The following is a 19,785-nucleotide window of genomic DNA, read 5'->3' on the forward strand; positions in this document are numbered from 1 at the left end:
AAAGATTTTTTGACTTTTAAATAACATTAGAATTAGGCCATCATCAAGTTGTATGTTCTCAAAACTTCATTGCCTGTATCTTTAAGAAGTGTCCTAAAAGATGCTATTGGTCCTGCTAATAGCATCTTACTTTACATATACTAGCAGTTCCAAGTCATAACTTCACGTTTCAGTGGTATATGTTATTCTTCCAAAGTAACATATTGGCCGCAAGTACGAGAAGAACATAATTAATGGGTAATGTAAGAGTTGTCAAGAGACATCTCAAGTGCAACAAACATGCTTGGTTCCAGAAACCATAAATGGAAAAAGTGAACTCTATGAATTGTGACCTATTTATAGGTCCCATGTATTTCAGCAAATTTTTCTACCATCTGCTGTTTTGGGAGTGAATCCTTATTTATTCGTTTTCTGCTTTATTGTGAGACCTAGCCATTGAGATCTGGCAGCTAAAACCTTACCTCTAAAATCAGTATTTCATTCTGAATCACAAACACTGCTCTGTGTAAGTAGTTGAAAAGGATTTGATAATGGACATCTAATTTAGGAGTCCTGGTGATATTAGTGTGAAAGAGTAATTTTTCAGAAAGGATGACCTTCTTATGTAACCATCCAGGAGAAAGAGCTGAAGTAGGTAGGAGGTTGTGCTGTTGAAGGATGAGACATTTAAGGAACCCAAGCTTCAGGCTGTTTGCTGTAGAAAGGCAGTTTTCTCAGATGCTTGGTAAATGGAAGGGATAGAGTAATAAGGAACAGGGAGACAACAATTTACAGAATTTTATTGTTATTTTGATTGGGGTGAATGAGTAAAGATTATGTCTGTACATATATGTATGTATGTATGTATTCCCAAAGATCCCTATTAGAGCTTGATTTGGGCTAACTTAATACCAGAGGGAAATCTTTCACTTTGGCCAGAAAAAAAATGGTCCCATAAACTGTTAAAATTCATGCAGTGTTTTTGTGACATTTATATGGGACTTCCATGCTACCAGCACACACAACGAGGCTCATTTAATGGAGTAAATAAAATGTTTATATTGTTTGCTTCATCAGTGAAGATTTAATTTTATGTATTATATAGTGTTTTATTTTAAGATGATGATATTGTTGGTGGTCATGGTAAAAGCCAGCTTCTATTTTCTCACCACCCCTTTTGTTAATTATTTAATATTATAATTATTACCTAAAATGAAGTTTCTGGACATGGCTGGGTGGATAGGTTTAACACAGATTGAATTCAGAGATTTGGGTAATAGAAATCAGTACTCTTTATCATTATGACTCTATTCAGGTTCTCACTGCAGTGGGTAACTTAGACCAGTGCCTCTCAAAGTTCAGCAGCCATACTGATTACCTGGGGAACCTTTTCAAATGGCAGATTCTGGTTCAGTAGGTCTGGAGTGCAGCTGGAAGGGCTAATTCCAGTGGAACAAAAGAAAGAAGAAGAAAGAAGGGATAGTGTCTTCAATACTGTTGGAAAAACTGGATAATTACTTGTAGAAGAATGAAATTGGACCCCTATCTTACACCACTCATAAAAATAAAGTCAAAATGGACGAAATATTTAAATTTAAGAATTGAAACCATAAAACTCTTCTTCTTTCTTAAAGATTTTATTTCTTCTTCTTTTTTAAAGATTTTATTTATTTGTTTGAGAGAGAGAGAGGGAGGGAGAGGGAGAGAGACAGCCGGGAGAAAGGGCAGAGGGAGAGGGAGGAGAGAAGCAGACTCCCTGCTGAGTACGGAACCTGGTACAGGGCTCAATCTCAGGACCCTGAGATCTTGACCTGAGCCAAAATCAGGTGTTGGAAGCTTAACGAACGGAGCCACCCAGGCACCCCGTGAAATCTGCATTTCTAATAGGTTTTGAGGTGATGCAGATTCTATTGGTCCATGAATCGCAGTTTAAGTAGTAAGGATTTAGAGGTTAGTAAATAGGACAGACTCAATTTTTGGGTCCAGTCTGAATATTTGTACAGTCCTTACTTATTTTAATGAGAGGTACAAAATTTGAACCTAAACTTTAATGATGTAAATTTTTAATAATTTGGATTCCTGTATTTAAGAGACATAGAAATATTGAAATGGAAGTAACTTGCTTTTCTTATTGAAAACTAATTTATAATGTCAGTCACTAGCAATATAACTTGTTATATATATAAATATTATGGAAAGTTAACAGTAACTGTGAGAAATAGTCCAAAAATGTAAATTAGTGAAATGAGAATCATTGTTATATAAAATAGTTATCTTAAAAATAATCTGAGGAACCATATTGTTTTAATCTAGGAAATAACATCAAGATTTATAATGAATGAGCTAGCAGGAAAGAATCCTTTCATAATGCACGTCATAGAACAGCACCCACAGGTCAGGAACATAATCTCTCAGAGAAGAAAATGCGCAATATGTGGAAAGTACTTTTTAACAATATGGCTGGAATGTGTTGAATTTGTTCCTCCACCAAAGGTAAATGGAATAGAGTCTTTTGTGTGAATAGAGCCTAAGACCTTCTCTTATTCTTTGTCTTTATCTAAGTCAACCAATACTAACTAGATTTTTATCTAAGAATTGACTTCTGTAAAAGTATAATGTTTTTTATTGAGCATTATTAAGATGTAATTAACTCGTAACAGTTATAAGTTTAAGGTTTACATAAGGCATGTTGATTTGGTACATTTATAAATTGCAAAATGATTACCACCGTAGTTATTTCTTTTTTGTGGTGAGAACACCTAAAATTTACTAAATTAGCAACATTCAAGTATATGAAACAGTATTATTAAGTGTACTTACCACTCTGCATTGATCTCTAGACTTGTTAATCTTATAACTTGAAGTTTGTACCCTTGACCAATATCTCCCCATTTCTCTTACCCCAACCAACCACCACTCTACTACTTTACTGTATCTCTGAGTTTGTCTTTTTTAGATATTATAAGCGATATTATATTTTAAGTGTTATTATAAAGTATTTTTCTCTCTCTGACTTCACTTAGAACAATGTCCTCAAGATCCATCCAAGTTGTAGCAAATAGCAGGATTTCCTTTCTCATGGCTGAATAATATTCTCCTGTGTGTGTGTGACATCTTTTTTATCCGTTCATCTACTGACAGACACTTAGGCTGTTTCCATGTCTTGTACTCACCATCATGAGTAGTGCTGTGATGAATATGAGAGTGCAGACATCTCTCTGAGATAACGAATTTCAGTTTCTTTAGATATATACTCAGAACTGGGATTGCTGGATCATATGGTAGTTTTATTATTTTTTGAAGAACATGCATACTGTTTTTCATAGTGGTTGTACTAATTTGCACTCCCACCAGCAGTGCACTAGAGTTATTTTTTCCCCATATACTTGCCAACACTTACCTCTTGTCATTTTAATGATAGCTATTGTGAGAGGTGAAGTGATACCTCATTGTGGTTTCGATTGCATTTCCCCGATGATTAGTGATGTTGAGCACCTTTTCATGTACCTGTTGTCCATTTGTATGTTTCTTCTTTGAAAAAAATGTCTATTCGGTTCCTCTGCCCATTTTGTAATTAGGTTATTAATTTTTTTGCTGTTGAGTTATGTGAGTTTTTTATTTATTTTGGATATTAGCCCTTTATCAGATATATAACATAAATATTTCCTCTCATTTTGTATCAGGTTGCCTTTTCATTTCACTGAGTTTCTTTTGCTGTGCAGAAGCTTTTTAGTTTGGTGTAGTCCCACTTATTTATTTTTCCTTTTGTTGTGTTTTTGGTGTCATATCTGGGAAATACTGCCAAGACCAAGGTAAAAAGGAGGTTTTTCCCTTATGTGTTTTTCTTGGAGTTTTACGGTTTCAATTCTTAAATTTAAATATTTCGTCCATGACTTTATTTTTATGAGTGGTGTAAGATAGGGGTCCAATTTCATTCTTCTACAAGTAATTATCCAGTTTTTCCAACAGTATTGAAGACACTATCCCTTCTGTATTGAGTATTCTTGCTTTCTTGTCAAACGTTAGTTGACCATAAATGTGAGGGTTTATTCCTGGGATCTAGATTTTGTTCCATTGGCCTAAGTGCCTGTTTTTAATGCTGGTACTGTACTGTTTTGATTACTGTAAACTTTGTAATATAGTTTGAAATCAGAAAGTGTGATGCATCCAGCTTTGTTCTTTTTTGGGGGGGGATTCCTTTGGCCATTAGGGGTCTTTTGTGGCTTCATACAAATTTTAAGATTGTTATTTTTCTATTTCTGTGAAAAATGTCATTGGAATTTTCATAGGGATTGCATTAAATAATTTATAGATGGCTTTGGGTAATATGGACGTTTTGACAACATTAATTCTTCTGATCAATGAACATAGGATATCTTCCCGTTTGTTTGTACCTTCAGTTTCTTTCATCAAAGTCTTGTAGTTTTCAATGTAAAGAACTTTCACCGCCTTGATTACATTTAGTCCTAAGAACTTAATTGTTTTTGATGTGCTGGTGAATGAAATTGCTTTATTTTTTTTTCAGATGTTTTGTTGTTGGTGTACAGAAACACGACTGTTTTTTTATGTTGACTTTACTGAATTTGTTGATTAGTGCTAGCAGGTTTTTGGAGGAGTCTTAGGATTTCCTCTACATAATATCATAGCATTTGCAAACAAAGACAATTTTACTGCTTTCTTTTCTATTAGGGTGCCTTTTATTTCATTTTCTAGCCTGACTGGTGTGGCTAGGATTTTCAGGACTCTGTTGAACAGGAGTGGTAAGAATATAGAGAGCTTAGCACAGTGCTTGGTACATATTTTATTTCTGAGAAAGGCTGATGAATCACAAGATCTGGATTTGAAAACCAGCTCTTCCATGCTATTAGGTTATTAATATATTATATCAAATGTGTCTTAGAGAAAAATCTGGCAGGGCTGCTGCCAGTGAAGGCTAATGTTAAGGTAAAATAATGGTTGAAGAGAAATTTCAAAGTCAAAGCCAGCTGGATGTGAAATACCAAGAGAAGAGAGATCATCAGTGTAAAAATGAAAATAGAAATGTGTGTTGGTTCTCAGGATGGGAGTAAATCTGTAATCCTGATTGCTTATGTAACCTATCTGTGAATTGTTCACATTACCAGCTGGAATTGATTGTTACATTCAAGAGACATTTAATGAGTATAACACATGCCATATTACTTGGTAAAAGTTGTCACAACACTCTGCTTTTCACTGGTCATGACACAAACACCTTGGAGTACACAGCTCACAAAGCTTCTGAGTAGAGGCTCTGCGGAGGGAACCCCCCATGTATGTGATTCCTTGCTCTTAACCAGACATGGTGGACCATCTTTCCTATGCTTTTCAACCCAGTTATTTCTCATTTGCTTCAACTGAGTTTAAGGCATTCATGTTAAAAAGTCTTATTCTGTCATCATTTATTTACTCAAACTCATGAATTTTTTTTCCTACTGTGTGTTGGGTACTTTACCAAGGACTGGGAATACAGAGCTCCAGCCTCGCAGGAACTTACACATTCCAAGAAGAAGTGTATAAGAAGGTGATTGGAATCTGACAAATTAGGGTTGATGACCAGCCCTGCCACTTAACCACCTGCATCATCTTAATTTCCTCTTTGAGGCTAAACTTGCATTTGTAAAATTGCAATAATAATAATAGTACATATCTCACAGGGCTGAGATGAATGATACACAAGGTACTACATGGATGGTGCTTAGCACAGTAGATGCACACTAGTGCATAGTAGATACTTAATAGCATAGATTTTTTTAAAAATTAAGGCCTTCAGAAAAGAAAGAATTATTACAGTCTTGTGTAAGTACAGTGATGGAGGAGTGCATAGGGTGCTATGAGAAGTCATCTCCTTTAAATGGGGACATTCTCTCTCTATCCCTGGGACCTAGCACAATGATTAATCTTGGTACTTGAATACATAATACATGTTAAAATTATTTTAATAAGCATTGCCTGTAAATATGCTTTGAGTGATAGGAAGGTATTAGAATAAAGAACCGATGGACAGGCATTTTTGGTAAGGGAACTGCCCATGCAAAGGTAACATTGTGCAAGTAAATTACACAAAGAGTGCAGGAAACTTAGATGAGAGATGAGGTTAGAGAGAGAAGCAGGTGTGAGATCAGGATGGCTCTTGTGTGTGAAGTTTGAACTTAGGTTTGAAGCTACTATATTGGTTTGTTACAGTTTGTGACAGCTGCCATCACAAAGTGCCTCAGGCTGAGTGGCTTAAACAACAGAAATTTATTTTCTCACATTTCTGGAGGTTAGAAGTATGAGACCAAGGTGTCAGAAGGCTTGGACTCTTTTGTGGCTTCTCTCCTTGGCTCATAGATGGCCATCTTCTCCATGTGTTCACGTAATCTTCCCTTTGTACATGTCTGTGTCCAAATTTCCTCTTCTTAAAAGCACACAGTCACATTGAATTAGGGCCCACTATAATGACCTCATTTTAACATAATAACCACTTTAAGGATCCTATCTCCAAATATAGTCACATTTGGAGGTACTGGGGGTTAAGATTTCAACATATGAATTTGTGAGGGACGTTTCAGCCCATAACATCTACTTATAGTTGTTGAAGCAATGGAGTAGCAAGATGAGATTTTATTTATTTATTTAGGTGAGATATTCGAAGCCAGGGGAATGAAGATTGCTCAAGGAGACTTATATGGTGAGGTCAGAATGTCAGAAGGAGGGGTGTCTGGGTGGCTCAGTTGTCGGATGTCTGCCTTTGGCTCAGGTCATGATCCCAGTATTCTGGGATTGAGCTCTGCATCTGGCTCCCTGCTCAGCGGGAAACCTGCTTCTCCCTCTCCCACTCCCCCTGCTTGTGTTCCCTCTCTCGCTGCCTCTCTCTTTGTCAAATAAATAAATAAATAAATAAAATCTTAAAAAAAAAAAAAAGGCCAGAAAGACAGAATCCTTGAGGATGATATCATTAAAGGGGTGAACAAAAGCATGAGTCAGCAAAGGAGAATGAGAAAATATAGTCAGGGAGGTAGTGAGGGCCAAAATCAGGTAGTGCGAGCACAGATTTTCTAACTATGAAACACAGATGTGTGAGAAATAGGATTTTCTTTTTCTTCTGCTGAACTTATCTTCTATTTGGGCCCTCATTCTATTGGAAAACTTATTTTAGTTAATTCCAAGTTTATGTGTTAGTTTTAGGATGTTTTTGGTCATTTAAGATATAATCTTGATCACTCAGGATTTCCTTCTCCTCCCTTTCTTCCTGTATGATCTAACTTTTGGAGCTCTTGAGTGGTGTCCCATGTGGGCATCCTCCAAAGTATATGGCCATCCTGTCAAGATCTCAGATGCGGTCCTACCTTCATGATGGAGTCTGCTGAGTTGCCCACTTCCCATTGAATTCTGCTTATCTCTTCTGTGCCCTGTCCCTTCTAGTTCTGACCTTGAAGTCCCTTTGTCCTCTGGTCCTTTTCTACCACACTATTCTCTGGGTGAGATAATTTGGCTATTCCCTTACTCTACTATGGGCTCAAGCATGAGTTGGTTAAAGGTGCCAAGTGGAGAGATTCAGAGCTGAGGAGAAAAAACTGGGCTGGAAAATTGGGAGAAGATGGTATCCTTTGTGTCATTAAATGGGAAACAGGTTGCATTGATCAGAAACCAAATAGGAACAAAGAAGTGAAGTCTACAAGTCTTAACCAATCTTCATGAAATGTATAGGGTAAAGGGAGGAGAGCAATAGGATGTTCTCTAGAGGGTGAGGAAGGCTTGACAAAAGATTTTGAGGTTAGGGAAATATGTGCCTGATTATAGGCTGTGGAAAGAGCTAGTAGAAGATGAAACTTAAAATTAGTCTGTGTTGTATGCTAATTCAGGAAGGGTTTAATGTTTTGATGATGTACTGCCTACTTTAGGGAATTAATGGGGCTAGAATTTGGTTACCACATGATGAGCCTCATCTTTTCAACGCCTTAAGGGATTAAGCCAAAAAGATCAGCTCTGAGAACCCCTAGAAAATGGATAGTGGTGGTACTTTCCCACTTAGAGTATGTATTTTTTTCCTTTAGTTACCTTAGTGGGTGCTAACTATGTGCAAGGTACTGTGCTAGCCTCTTAGGATCCGAAGATGCATAAGACCGTCCATGTCATTAAAGAACTCACAGACTATTTATTGAAATAGTGTTATGAGCATTATAATAAGGTGTTATATACTCACACTATGGCATCACAGAGCAAGCAGCTACTTAGGGGGTGTCTCTGTCTGTTCAGGCTACTATAATGAAATACCACAGACTGAATGGCTTACAAATGACAGAAATTTATATCTTACAGTTCTGGAGGCTAGAAGTCGGAGGTCAAGATGCCACCAGCATGGTTGGTTGAGGGCCCTCTTTTGGTTCACACATTTCTTGTTGTATTCTCACATGTTGGAAGATGTTAGGGGGTCTCTTCTAAGGCACTAATCCCAATCATGAGGAGTCTGTCCTCCGGATCTAATCACCTCCCAAAGGCCTCATCTCCTAAAATCAGGATGTTAGTCATGAGGACTAACACATGAATTTTGGAGGGACACCAACATTCATCCTATAGCAGGAGGCTTAAGGGAAACTTTCCCGAGGAGTGATACGAGTAACATGAGGTCACAGTGTTCATATTAACTTTATGACTTGGTTTTCATTGCCTCCATTCAGAAGTGAAGCAACCAAACAAGATAAGCAGCTTGTTCATCTTAAATTTCAAATCATTAACGTAACAGATTTAGGAATGAGTTCATGCCTCCTGATACCCCCTTCAGGTCTCTTTTTTGTTGTACTCTATAACAGAAAAGAAAGTGCAAATAAATTCGTTGATTGATGGTTGTATAATTATTCACAACAGCTGCCTTCCTATATTTGAAAGCCTGTTAGGTGGAAGAGAGATGAGACTTTTCCTTTGTTGACTTATGGAGTGGAACACAGAACCACTGGAATTCAGGCCAGATGAAGTGAAGAATTTTCCTCTGGGATTTTACACAGATGCACACACACGTGCACTCATGCATATTAACATTGGTCATTACTGAAGAAACAATAAGGATGGAAGAAAGACTAGGAGAATAAAGAGATTTGGTGTATACATAATTTCATTTTAAAAATTAAAAGGGAGGGACTCTTGGGTGGCTCAGTTGGTTAAGCGTCTGCCTTCTGCCTTCAGCTCAGGTCATGATCTCAGCATCCTGGGCTCAAGCCCCGCATCGGACTCCCTGCTCAGTGGGGAGTCTGCTTCTCCCTCTCCCTCTGCCTCTCCCTCCTCTCTTGTTCGCTCTCTCTCTCACAAATGAATAAATAACATCTTTAAAAAAAATTTAAAGGGTGATAAGAATAGCTTTTTATCCATTACGTATGTCTGAGTGCATTATAAAAACAGCAACAACATGGCATAAAAATATAGCATGGGTTAAAAACATAATGGTTAAAAAAATTAATCAGAGACCTGGGTGTGAATACTTGCAAATGGCAGAAAATATTCAGTTATTGGAGAAAGACATGATCCCTCACATTGAAAAAGCACATGGGGTGCCAAGCAGAATAAAAAAGAACAAATCCATCTCTAGACACATTTTGGTAAAACTGCATTATGCCAAAGAGGAGCTATAAGAGCTAAAGATAAATTTTTAATAAAATAGATCACCTACAAGGAAAGGACAATGGACTGACAGCAGATGCCAGAAAAAAATGGTATAATATCTTCAAACACTAAGAGAAAATAACTCAAAATCTAGAATTATATGCCTAGATAAGTTGATAAGCAAAAGACTTTGGAGTGTCAGGAAATTGTAAGAAGAAAAAGTTTGAAAAGGAATATTGTTTTGCTTTGAAACAACCACTGATCCTAGCTTTATTAAAATAATTGAAGACATTAAACAAGTAGCATTTAGTAAGTTTGTGACTGTGAAGAAGTATGTAACAGTGGAATTAGAATAAGTGTATAGTATGAATTTATAAATTATGCCAAATAAATTTAAGGATATTTAAAAATTGGATAAAGAAAATTTAAATTGGAATATACATTATCAGGTACTTGACAATTGAAACATGTTATTTTAGTGGGGTAGTTTGGTTCCCTGTTTCTGGAATAAAAATGTGCACAAACCTATATGGGGATGATAATCAGATTAACCATGTTGGTAAACAGTTGCTTTTATTTATCTTTAGGATTTTGTGTTGCTTTTCCACTTAAGTAGAAAGAGATTATAGAAAAACTAGTTTGCCTAGAAGCCTTCCTTTCTATTAAAAAATTTAATATCTTAATTATCTTTTCAGTAACGAAACTTAGAGAATGCTGACCTTTAGAGTAAATACTTTATCATGAAGGGAGAGCCCATTTGATAATGCCAACGTCTGGTTGCTCTGGTGTGCTTTACAGAATGTTCTGTCTCTGCTGGAGTTTGCCATCTGAAGGCACAGTTGAAGGGGGGAGACACTTGATGACAAATGGGTCTTTATTCTTGACATAAAACAACTAGAAGCAACCAAATATCAAATTGTAATTGCTTTTATTCAGGTGAATGTGAAATTATGTGGTACTTATGAAGTAGTGAGATGAGGACTAAAAAGTAGTTGATGAAAAGTTTCACGCAATATCAAGTATTAACATTTACCATAATTCATCGAGATGCTTTTGTGTTTTTCCAAATGTTACAGCTCTTGCCATCTGAGTGCAGCGAGTCCTTAGCAATGATAGAATTATCAATAATTTCAGTGTAATTGATATTTAAGTATTAATTGCTAATGATATAAATCTTTGAAATAGCAACAAAAGCTAATCCTTTTTAGTTACTATCAACTTGGGCCATATTTGAACCAGTGACTTAGAGGTAACCTAAATAGTCTCATAAAATCCTTTCCAAACACTTGAGAGTAATCCTGGGCCCACAATATGCATTTGATAGTTTTCATTTTGTATAGTTACGTTAGTTGAACTTAACATTTCCCCAGATACCTTTAAAGTTGAAGAGTTTAGGGAGGGAACAGTTTGGAACATGAACTCTCAACCCTGTATTGAATGATGTAATGTAATTAAAACTACCCTCAAAAGAGATTAGATTGAGTAGGTTTCACTACAAATGAGTGAAAATGCTGATCTACTCTATGAAAATAAATGAAAATTTGCAACCTTAATTCCTTTTTTATGACAAGCTGCCAGTAATGAAACATAATATAAGATTACATTTAATAATTTTACTCATTACTTATAGAGCAAAATCTTACTTTGCAGTAAAAAGTTATTACTGTTTAGATACCACTGACATTCATTTATGAAACTGATCATTTCAGCCAGCCAACTGTGAAAATGAATGTAGGTTTTAAAACATTTATGCAGTGGTTAGTCAATTTAATGTACATTAGGCACTAAGAGGATCAGAAGGCATCACATTTCTAATTCTAAACAGTCGTGAAAGTAATATGTATTTATTGTTCAGAAAAATTGAAATGGTGTGAATGTTCTTTATTATTTTATTCAGAAAATAGCAAAACAATTATAGTATAAATGAACTCTCACACTGTATCTTGATTACTTCTATTCCTCTGGGAGCCCATTGAATTTTCTTTTCTCTTTAGAAAACTCTGCCTTTTGTTCTTAAACTGCTGGGTAGAGTCACAGTTATATTCAATATCTATGATTTTTCTTCTAAAGAATCTCCGATTGCATTCAACTTCAGTACATTTATCTGAAACTGTGCATCACCAAAATGTTTGAACCTCTCACATGAAATTCAAAGGACATTGGTTATGCGGACATGGTGTGGGAGAGCAGGGTCACTCTCTGGAGGAGAAAATGCAGCTTAGCTGGATGGGTGGCTGGAACATGAACAGGATTTTCTTTCTGGTTTCTGCTCTTACCACAGTCCAAAGTGCCCTACAGGCAGAATGACCATACAGTGTATTACGGAAGTCAAGATGCTTTGGAGAGTGAAGGTGAACATTATTAATAAGCTGGAAAACCATTAGGAAACCAGGACCATCCTGGGCAAATCTGAATGTGTGGCTCCACTTCTTAAATGGAGCAGTTAACTTTAGAGTAGTGCTCATTGCTGGTCATTATCACTGCCGGTGTGGAGGAGTTGTCCTTCTGAATGTTCATCTTAGATTTTTAAAATTATTTTTGGTCACTCTGTAAATATTTGAGGTCCTGCTTTAAACAGGAAACTCTGGATGCTAAGTACAGGGCAAATAAGTAGGGGACCTAGTTGGTCCCAAATGGTTTAAAATCTAAGAGCTTAAACTCTAAAGATGAAGAAAAAAAAAAAAAAACCACTAGCAATGCAAACTAAATGTTAAATAAGTGGAAGATGAGATCATTTTAAGTTGTCTGGTCTGGAAGGTACCCAGAAAGATGCTGCGACTTTTACATAGGTAGAATTCAGATACATGGAGAAGGAAGCAGAGGGGATATTTTAGAAGACAATGATATGGAGGAGAATGGATCTTGTTCATAGGGCAGTGAATTAATTGGTTCATGGAATGAGAGAGGAGACTTATAAAAAAAAATGAGGTCAAATTCTATGAACCTGTCAAAGGATAGAATAAGAAGTTTGAACTTGATCCCATTTGGAAACGGAGTCCTACTGAGTGTGTGGGGACAAACCAATAATATCAAGAAAGATGTATTTTAGAAGGAATCATTGACAGTACTGTGCAGGATTGATTGGAGGTTGAAGAGAAGAGAAGCTGAAGAAAAGAGACCTATTAGTGGTTGCCTAGTGTGGGTGTAAGGTGTAGCATTAGAAAATGCAAGGAAAGGAACCTCCATGGGAGGAGGAAGGTGATGGAACTTGATTGATTGGGTAAAAGAAACTGCAGAAGGGTGTGAAGGAGAAAATCAGAAAACTCCAGAGGGCGCTGATCTGGGAGGCAAGACCCCAAGTTTTATCTGACATACTAGTTTCAAGTGTTGTGCAGGTAATTCAAGTGAATATGTTTAGCCAGTTGGAGGTAGATCAGAACAGCAAAGCAGTGTACTTCTGTGCATTATCTGAAAATGTGTGCACTTCCAACAACTGTTCATTCTTGCAGAGAGCTCTGCACATTGTTATTAAACCGTAATAAAAATCCTACCTTGGTGAAAGAAGCTGGGAGGAATACTCTAACACTGAGTAAGAGTTTAGTGAACTTAGAGTCTAGTTCTGTCTCTAGCTTGAACTCTGAGGCTTAAGGTAAACCACCTTCCTTCTCACTGTATCTGGACTAATTTCCTTATCCGGGCAATGAAGGGATTAGACCAAAGCCTCTTCTAGCTTCAGAGTGTTAGAGGGGCTATCATAGTCATGCTTTTCATGGTCCTACTAATTGGGAACATGATAGTGATATGAGTTTCCCACTGCTGTTGTAACAAATTGCTGTAAACTTGGTGTCTTAACGAGAATTTATTATGGTATAGTTCAGTAGGTCAAAGTCCAACGTGAGTCTCACTGAGCTAAAATCAAGGTGTCAGCAGGGCTGCATTGCTTTCTGGAGGCTCTAGGGGAGGATCCATTTTCTTGTTCTTTCCAGCTTTTAGAGGCCACTGACATTCCTTGGCTCATGGCCCCTTCCTCTGTCCTCAAAGCTAACATTGGCAGATCTGGTCCTTCTCACATCACATCGTTTGTATCTTCTCTTCTGCCTCTCTCTTCCACTTTTAATAATAATAATCCTTGTGATGAAATTGGGTCCACCTAGATAATACAGAATAATTATGGACTTCTCAAGGTCCTTATATTAATCACACCTGTAAAGTCCCTTCTACTATGTAAAATAACATACGTATTCACAGATTCCAAGGATTAGGACATGAACATCTTTGCAAAGGGGTGGGGACATTACTCTGCCTACTATGATACCTTTCCAAAGAAAACAGGAAACCATCTTACTTTGTTTTCTTATGCTTTGTGCTTCATATAATGCTGAAACCTTATTCAAAGCTTTACTTTATACTGTGATATTAATATGTATCTTGATAATTTTTTCTCAGTTTAAAATATGACAGTAATTGTCACTGATAAGCCATGTGTTGAATTTTTTTAAAAAAATCTCTCAATTCCACCATTCAAAAAATAAAAAAGCATGGTAAATATATGTTTTTAAACTTTAAGTGAAAAACTACTTTTTCCTAAATAGGGAGAGAATGTAATCATATATTCATTTGCTTTAGGAAATAATGCATTTCACTATAAATAGTAAAGGGTGAAAAATTAGACTGTAGTATATTTTCACATTTTAAAGCTTTTTGCTACAAAGATACTTCAGAATAAAAGCATGTCTAATCATAGACCAATTCCTTTTCCTTTTCTAACTTCAGCTTGACAAAAAGGAGCTTTCAGATGTTTCAATTTCTATCTGTAAACAACAACCAAAGCAGTAATTATCTTCCACAGAATCTTGAAGTTATGTTAATTGAGGCTTGTGAAGAGAGGTCCTCTATAAGAGGGCGTGTCATTATTCTTTTGTAACATGCTCATGTCAAATGGACAAGTGTCATACTGGTAGAAACCATTGTGATGATGCCACAAATGGGCGTAGAAATTTAAATGGATATTAACAGGTCAGGTATTTGAGACTTTCATTTTTTTTTTTAATGAAAACATTACTGTGTCCAGTGACTCTAGATGGAAAGGTATGTTCCCAAGGAATTATGTTGAGTTCATTTTTCTTAGTAAAATTTCCAGGAAACACTTAATAGTACTGAAAGAAACCAGAAATAGTAATTATTAAGTTATAGAATAATTACAAGCAAAGTTTCATATTCAGTACAAAACTAATAATGGTCCTTGGTAAAATAAACTTCTAAAAAATGAAACAAAACATTTTATTCTAATTAACTAAACTTTGATACCCCCAAGAAGGGGAAAGAGGGATACAGACCCTTTGCATTCCTGCCTGCAACAAAAGCCAACCCAAACCCTGCCCATACAGTTTCTTAATGACACAAGGGAAATGGCTAAAACCACAGTGGAAATAGAAAATGTCTTTAGTAGTTTCTACTGTAAACTTTTTACTTCATGGAGAAACTGGACAAAGCAAATCAGATTAACTGTATGGCCCCACTTGTTTCCTTGGTTTATGTTTGTCTTTCTTTGTGTAACCTCCTCTTGGTTCATGGCTCTATTCTTTGTTCTGTTTTCTTAAATAGCAGCTAAGTGGAGTATATTAGCATGGTTTATTTTGATAGCCCTTAGCTCTAGATGAAATGTGCTACAGTAGTAAGCAGGGGTAGCTGGTTGGACCCATATGCAAAGGGAAAAAAACACATTTAGCTTTTGAGCACAATTTCAACACTTAGCCATTATAATCCAGTTGATCACTATGATCTCATATAGATTTAAAATACTGTACATAATGTGTGTATATTGGAAAACTTTATGAGTTCTTCTTACCCCTGGACTAATGTATTCACTTATTGTTGATAGTCCATGATTCAACATTTTATGGTCTATTTATTGTTTATACTGTATTGTTTCCCCAATACAATATGCACATTCCTGAACTTCTGCTCTCACAGCTCACTCTTTTTGAATGTCCTTTTGTGTCCTTTCCAGGCAGTCACAACCTAGTCATCCTTCAAAACCCAGCTCACCATTTTCTTATACTGCAAAATTTTGCTTACTGTGCAGCCTATGGTGGTGTCTCCCTTCTCTGAATTAATACAGAACCTATCATGGTGTTGAGCCTTCTGTTTCTAGTTATTTTTTGTGCTTATGTATGAGTTTTCCAACTAAATACTGAAAAGGTTCTTTGAGGCAGAGATTATTTGTTATTTATCTTTGTATCCTTGGCACTTTGCTTAATGTGGTTCAAGTTTTAGATTGCTTATAATTTGTCAGAACTTTTGGTTGCAAGTTAAACCCAACTTATGCCCTAACTAGCCAACTAATAACAAGTAATAAAGAAGGTCTAGGAATGAATGGGTCTGGCTGACTATTTTGTCATGTTGGATCAGGTAACCCAAATTTATCATCAGGAATCTGTCCTTCTCGGTGTATTGTCTCTGCTTGCCTTTGTCTTGGTTTTGCACTCATTGCACCCTACACTATGCCCTCTGGCAATAGAGGGAGAGCTTCCTTCTCTTCGTAGATCCAGGGAAAGCCCCTAGGACTGATGTCCATTGGCTTTGTTGGACTGTCTTGGGTCATGTGCCAGGCTTGAGTTATATGGCTGTCTTGAGCCAGGGAGTGGGGTCAGTTATTCTCTCTTCCATAACATAAACACTGAAATGTGTGAAAGGGATGGGTAGCAAAAGGAAAAAATGGGCTTTTGTGCCAGCATAATGGTGAATAGATGCTGGACAGACAAAAACGAGATTGGAGATTTCAGTAGATGTTTGCTGATTGATAAACTAGACTTCCTTTTAGGAATAAAGTCAGATTTGTAGAGATTATGTACCATTTTCCACCTTCATCCCAAATATTTTATCATTTGATAGTGCCATGTATGCTCTGAGCACTTCATAGTCATTGTTGGAGGTAGATGAGAAGGGATATGATGTATGACTTTAACGTCCCCACTGATTTACTACCAAGGTTGAGAGGCTATTACTCTTTCAAGGATGGATTAGTAACTGTGCTTAGGTATTTGAATCTTTAAATGGGCCCTCATAGTTCTTCTGTGGAAGAGTGAACAAAACAGTAATGAAATCTCTCACTGTGGACTGTGATGATGACAGCCCAATGGGTTCATGATAAAAGTAAGTAGCACTGCCAACAAGTGAAACTACTAGTTGTGTGATTGTTTTGAATTCTTTGAGAGCTATGTTGACTTCAGAAGTTGTTTATAAAGTATACAGATGGTAAGCTTTTAAGTTGCCATTATTTCCAGCATTAGTGGTGAAGACATTTATATTAAGTTGGCTAACAGGCTTTTTTGACTGCCTGTTTTGTGCATTGAGAATGAAAAACAGAGATTTGAAGTACAAAAACCTAAGTCATGTATTGGGCAAATTGTCTGAAATCCAGCCAATCTGGATTAGATTGGATTAATTTCCATGGGAAATGGATGCTGGAGAGGCCAAACCAAGATATCCATTGGGGAGTTCAATAAATGTCTGTTGATTGATCAGTTTAACATCCCTGTAGGACAGAACTCATGTTTGTGTGGATTCTGTATTGTTTTTTACCTTCATCCCAAACACATTATAGCTAGACAGGATAATATTTGGATAAAAACATAGATAATCCTTTATCATTTGAATTTTGTTTAGTTTACTTTTTTAAAGATTTATTTATTTTAGAGAAAGAGAGAACAGGAGGAGGGACAGAGGGAAAGGGAGAGAGACTCTGCACTGAGCCTCAGCTCGGAGCTGGAGAGACTCAGACTCTGCACTGAGCCCAGCTTGGAGCTGGATCTCAGGACCCTGAGATCATGACCTGAACTGAAACCAAGAGTCAGACAGACACTTAACTGACTGAACCACCCAGACACCCCATTGTTTAATTTTGAATATGCCTTTCTTAGCTAGTTAATTTGTTTGTGTGTGGGAAAATAGCAAATCAAGCATAAATAGAATAGTGTGCCCTTTAGAAATTAATGTTGTGAAATCTTGGAGAAAGTTAATGTTTATTTTATTCAAAAATATTTATTGAGTACTGCTTTAATTTTATTTTGTTTTTTTTATTAAATAATAAATTAAATAAATAAAAATAAATTTTATTTATTTTTAATCTTTACCTTTTAGAACTGGAAGATAAGCAGAAATCTACAGCTGGTACCTCTTCAGATATTAATTTGTTCTTACAAATGTTTTAATCAACGTGGCCCTAACCTCTTTGGAATTGCTCAAGTGTAGAGCCGGTGAGCCGCTCATTTACAGCCTCACATGACTTGCCCCATCAGCTTTGCACACAGAGTCAGATTATGCCCCACTGAGGATACCGTGCTGTCTCTCTTCTCTTTGCCGGTACATTAAGCAAAGGAAGAAAAATAATTTACTTGTACAGATCCCAATTTAAGCATTATAATCTACCTTTAGCTCGTTTAGAATCTAGGTGTGCTGTTTCTTCTTTGACTTAAAAACAAAATAAAGAATGGAAAAATAAAGATCTGTGTGGCAAGTGAGTGTTATTCTTTCCTGTCATTTTATGACCACCACCCTCCTTTTCTAGATAAGTATTAAGAGACTTTGACGGGCACAAGTGTTTATTTTATGCATGTTTTGCAATCGAAAGAGAATTACTTTTTAGTGCTAGACAGTTGTATCACATTTGTATGATTTCAGCTGAGCTCTTATTTTTTAAGAGGCACTAACGTCTTATTGACTAAGATAAAACCTTTATTCCACTTGAAACCGAGTGGAAGACTGGAAACTCAGGCTTGGTTACTCCTAACATCACTTTGTTTCTACTTTTAAAGTTTTGTTCTTTATTTATTATTGTTTTTCACAAGAGAGACTTACAGAAGCCAGGGCAGTGGCACTGAAATGATAATTTGACTCATTTTCTCTGAAGGACAACAGAAAAATGGAGAAAGAAGTTATGAAAATATATGATATAGGTCGCATGGTGGTCTTTGCATGTCTGGCTCTGTTCGGCAGCAGCCACATCACTTGTGAGCTTGTTAGAAGTACGAATTATCTGGCCTTACCCCAGACCTACTAAATCAGAAACGGGGAGTATGACTCAGCAATATGTGTGTGTGTGTGTTTTGAAGATTTTATTTATTTGATAGACAGCCAGAGAGAGAGGGAGAGTGGGAGAGGAAGAAGCAGGCTCCCAGCAGAACAGGGAGCCCGATGTGGGGCTCGATCCCAGGACCTCGGGATCACACCCTGAGCCGAAGGCAGACACTGAACGACTGAGCCACCCAGGCACCCCTTCGCAATCTGTGTTTTAACAGATTTCAAGCCATGCTCTCATTTGAGAACCACAGGTACTGACAAAGAGAAATTTGCTGTAGGTTCAGAAAAGCAAAAATTTAATCATAATTTTATGTTTAAACCCCATTAGAAATACGTTTCTTCACATAACTATTTGGTGGTACTTCTGGTGGAAAGCTGAGTGGATTCTCATTTTCCATTTATTTTATTATTTATGTTACCTTCCCAACTAGGCCTCTTGTTAATTCACTTCAGCATATACTCCTTATGTATCAGAGTTGCCTCTCGATTACCTGGGAAGCTAAATCAATGGAGCACAGCTGAAAGGCCTTCAATCCCAAAGAATACAAGCGTCAGGCCCCACTGAGACGGAGATGGGGCCTCATGGTAAATTTCTAAAGGCTCCATTAATCAAGAATGCATTTTAAACAAAAATAAAAAACAAAGTACAAATGAAAGTCATAGGAGCTCATTAAAAATGAGTTACAGGAATAAACTCTGTGTGCTTATTGAGGGAAAACCACTCAGGAAATTGATTTTGATTAGGGAAATATTTTTATGCAACATGTGCTGTTCAAGAGTGTTTTGTTTACCATTTTAATCTCTTGACCCCAGCCACTGTTTATGTGCCATCCTGGTTCTGAGGAGAACACTGTATCCATTCATTCATCGATGTACTCATTTGTTCAACAAATATTTCAAGTACCCTTGAGCCTCAGGTGACATGAAAAGAGAATGTTAACTCTCTACCTTTTCACCCCATCCTCTTCTGTTTCAGGATCCTGAGACCTGGTTTCTGCCCCCTTTTCCAAAACTGATATTTTGGAGGTCATCAGTGAAACTTCCTACCAATCCCTCTGCTCCTCCTCTGGCTGGTCTTCCCTGCAGGTTTGAGCTCAGTTGACCATCTTCTGCCTCTTGGAACCATATGCCTTAGGTTCATTCTTTATCTCTCCGGTGGCTCTGCTCAGTACCATTTTCTTCTCTTAG

The 19,785-nt window shown here is 36.8% G+C and overlaps 1 protein-coding gene across 1 annotated transcript in view; it reads left to right on the top strand.

The window, feature by feature from the left end:
* The window catches only part of OTUD6B (OTU deubiquitinase 6B), a 114,087-nt gene extending 96,080 nt beyond the window's left edge, over window positions 1-18,007 (top strand). Inside the window, exons 12-13 of the mRNA XM_040626053.1 lie at window positions 2,293-2,472; window positions 17,659-18,007. Of these exons, the coding sequence (XP_040481987.1) occupies window positions 2,293-2,472; window positions 17,659-17,769 (291 nt within the window). The 3' untranslated portion in view covers window positions 17,770-18,007. The remainder of the gene's footprint in view (window positions 1-2,292; window positions 2,473-17,658) is intronic.
* Window positions 18,008-19,785: the final 1,778 nt, after the last annotated feature.

Source organism: Ursus maritimus, unplaced genomic scaffold, assembly GCF_017311325.1.
Source record: "Ursus maritimus isolate PB19 unplaced genomic scaffold, ASM1731132v1 scaffold_9, whole genome shotgun sequence".
NCBI lineage: Eukaryota > Metazoa > Chordata > Mammalia > Carnivora > Ursidae > Ursus > Ursus maritimus.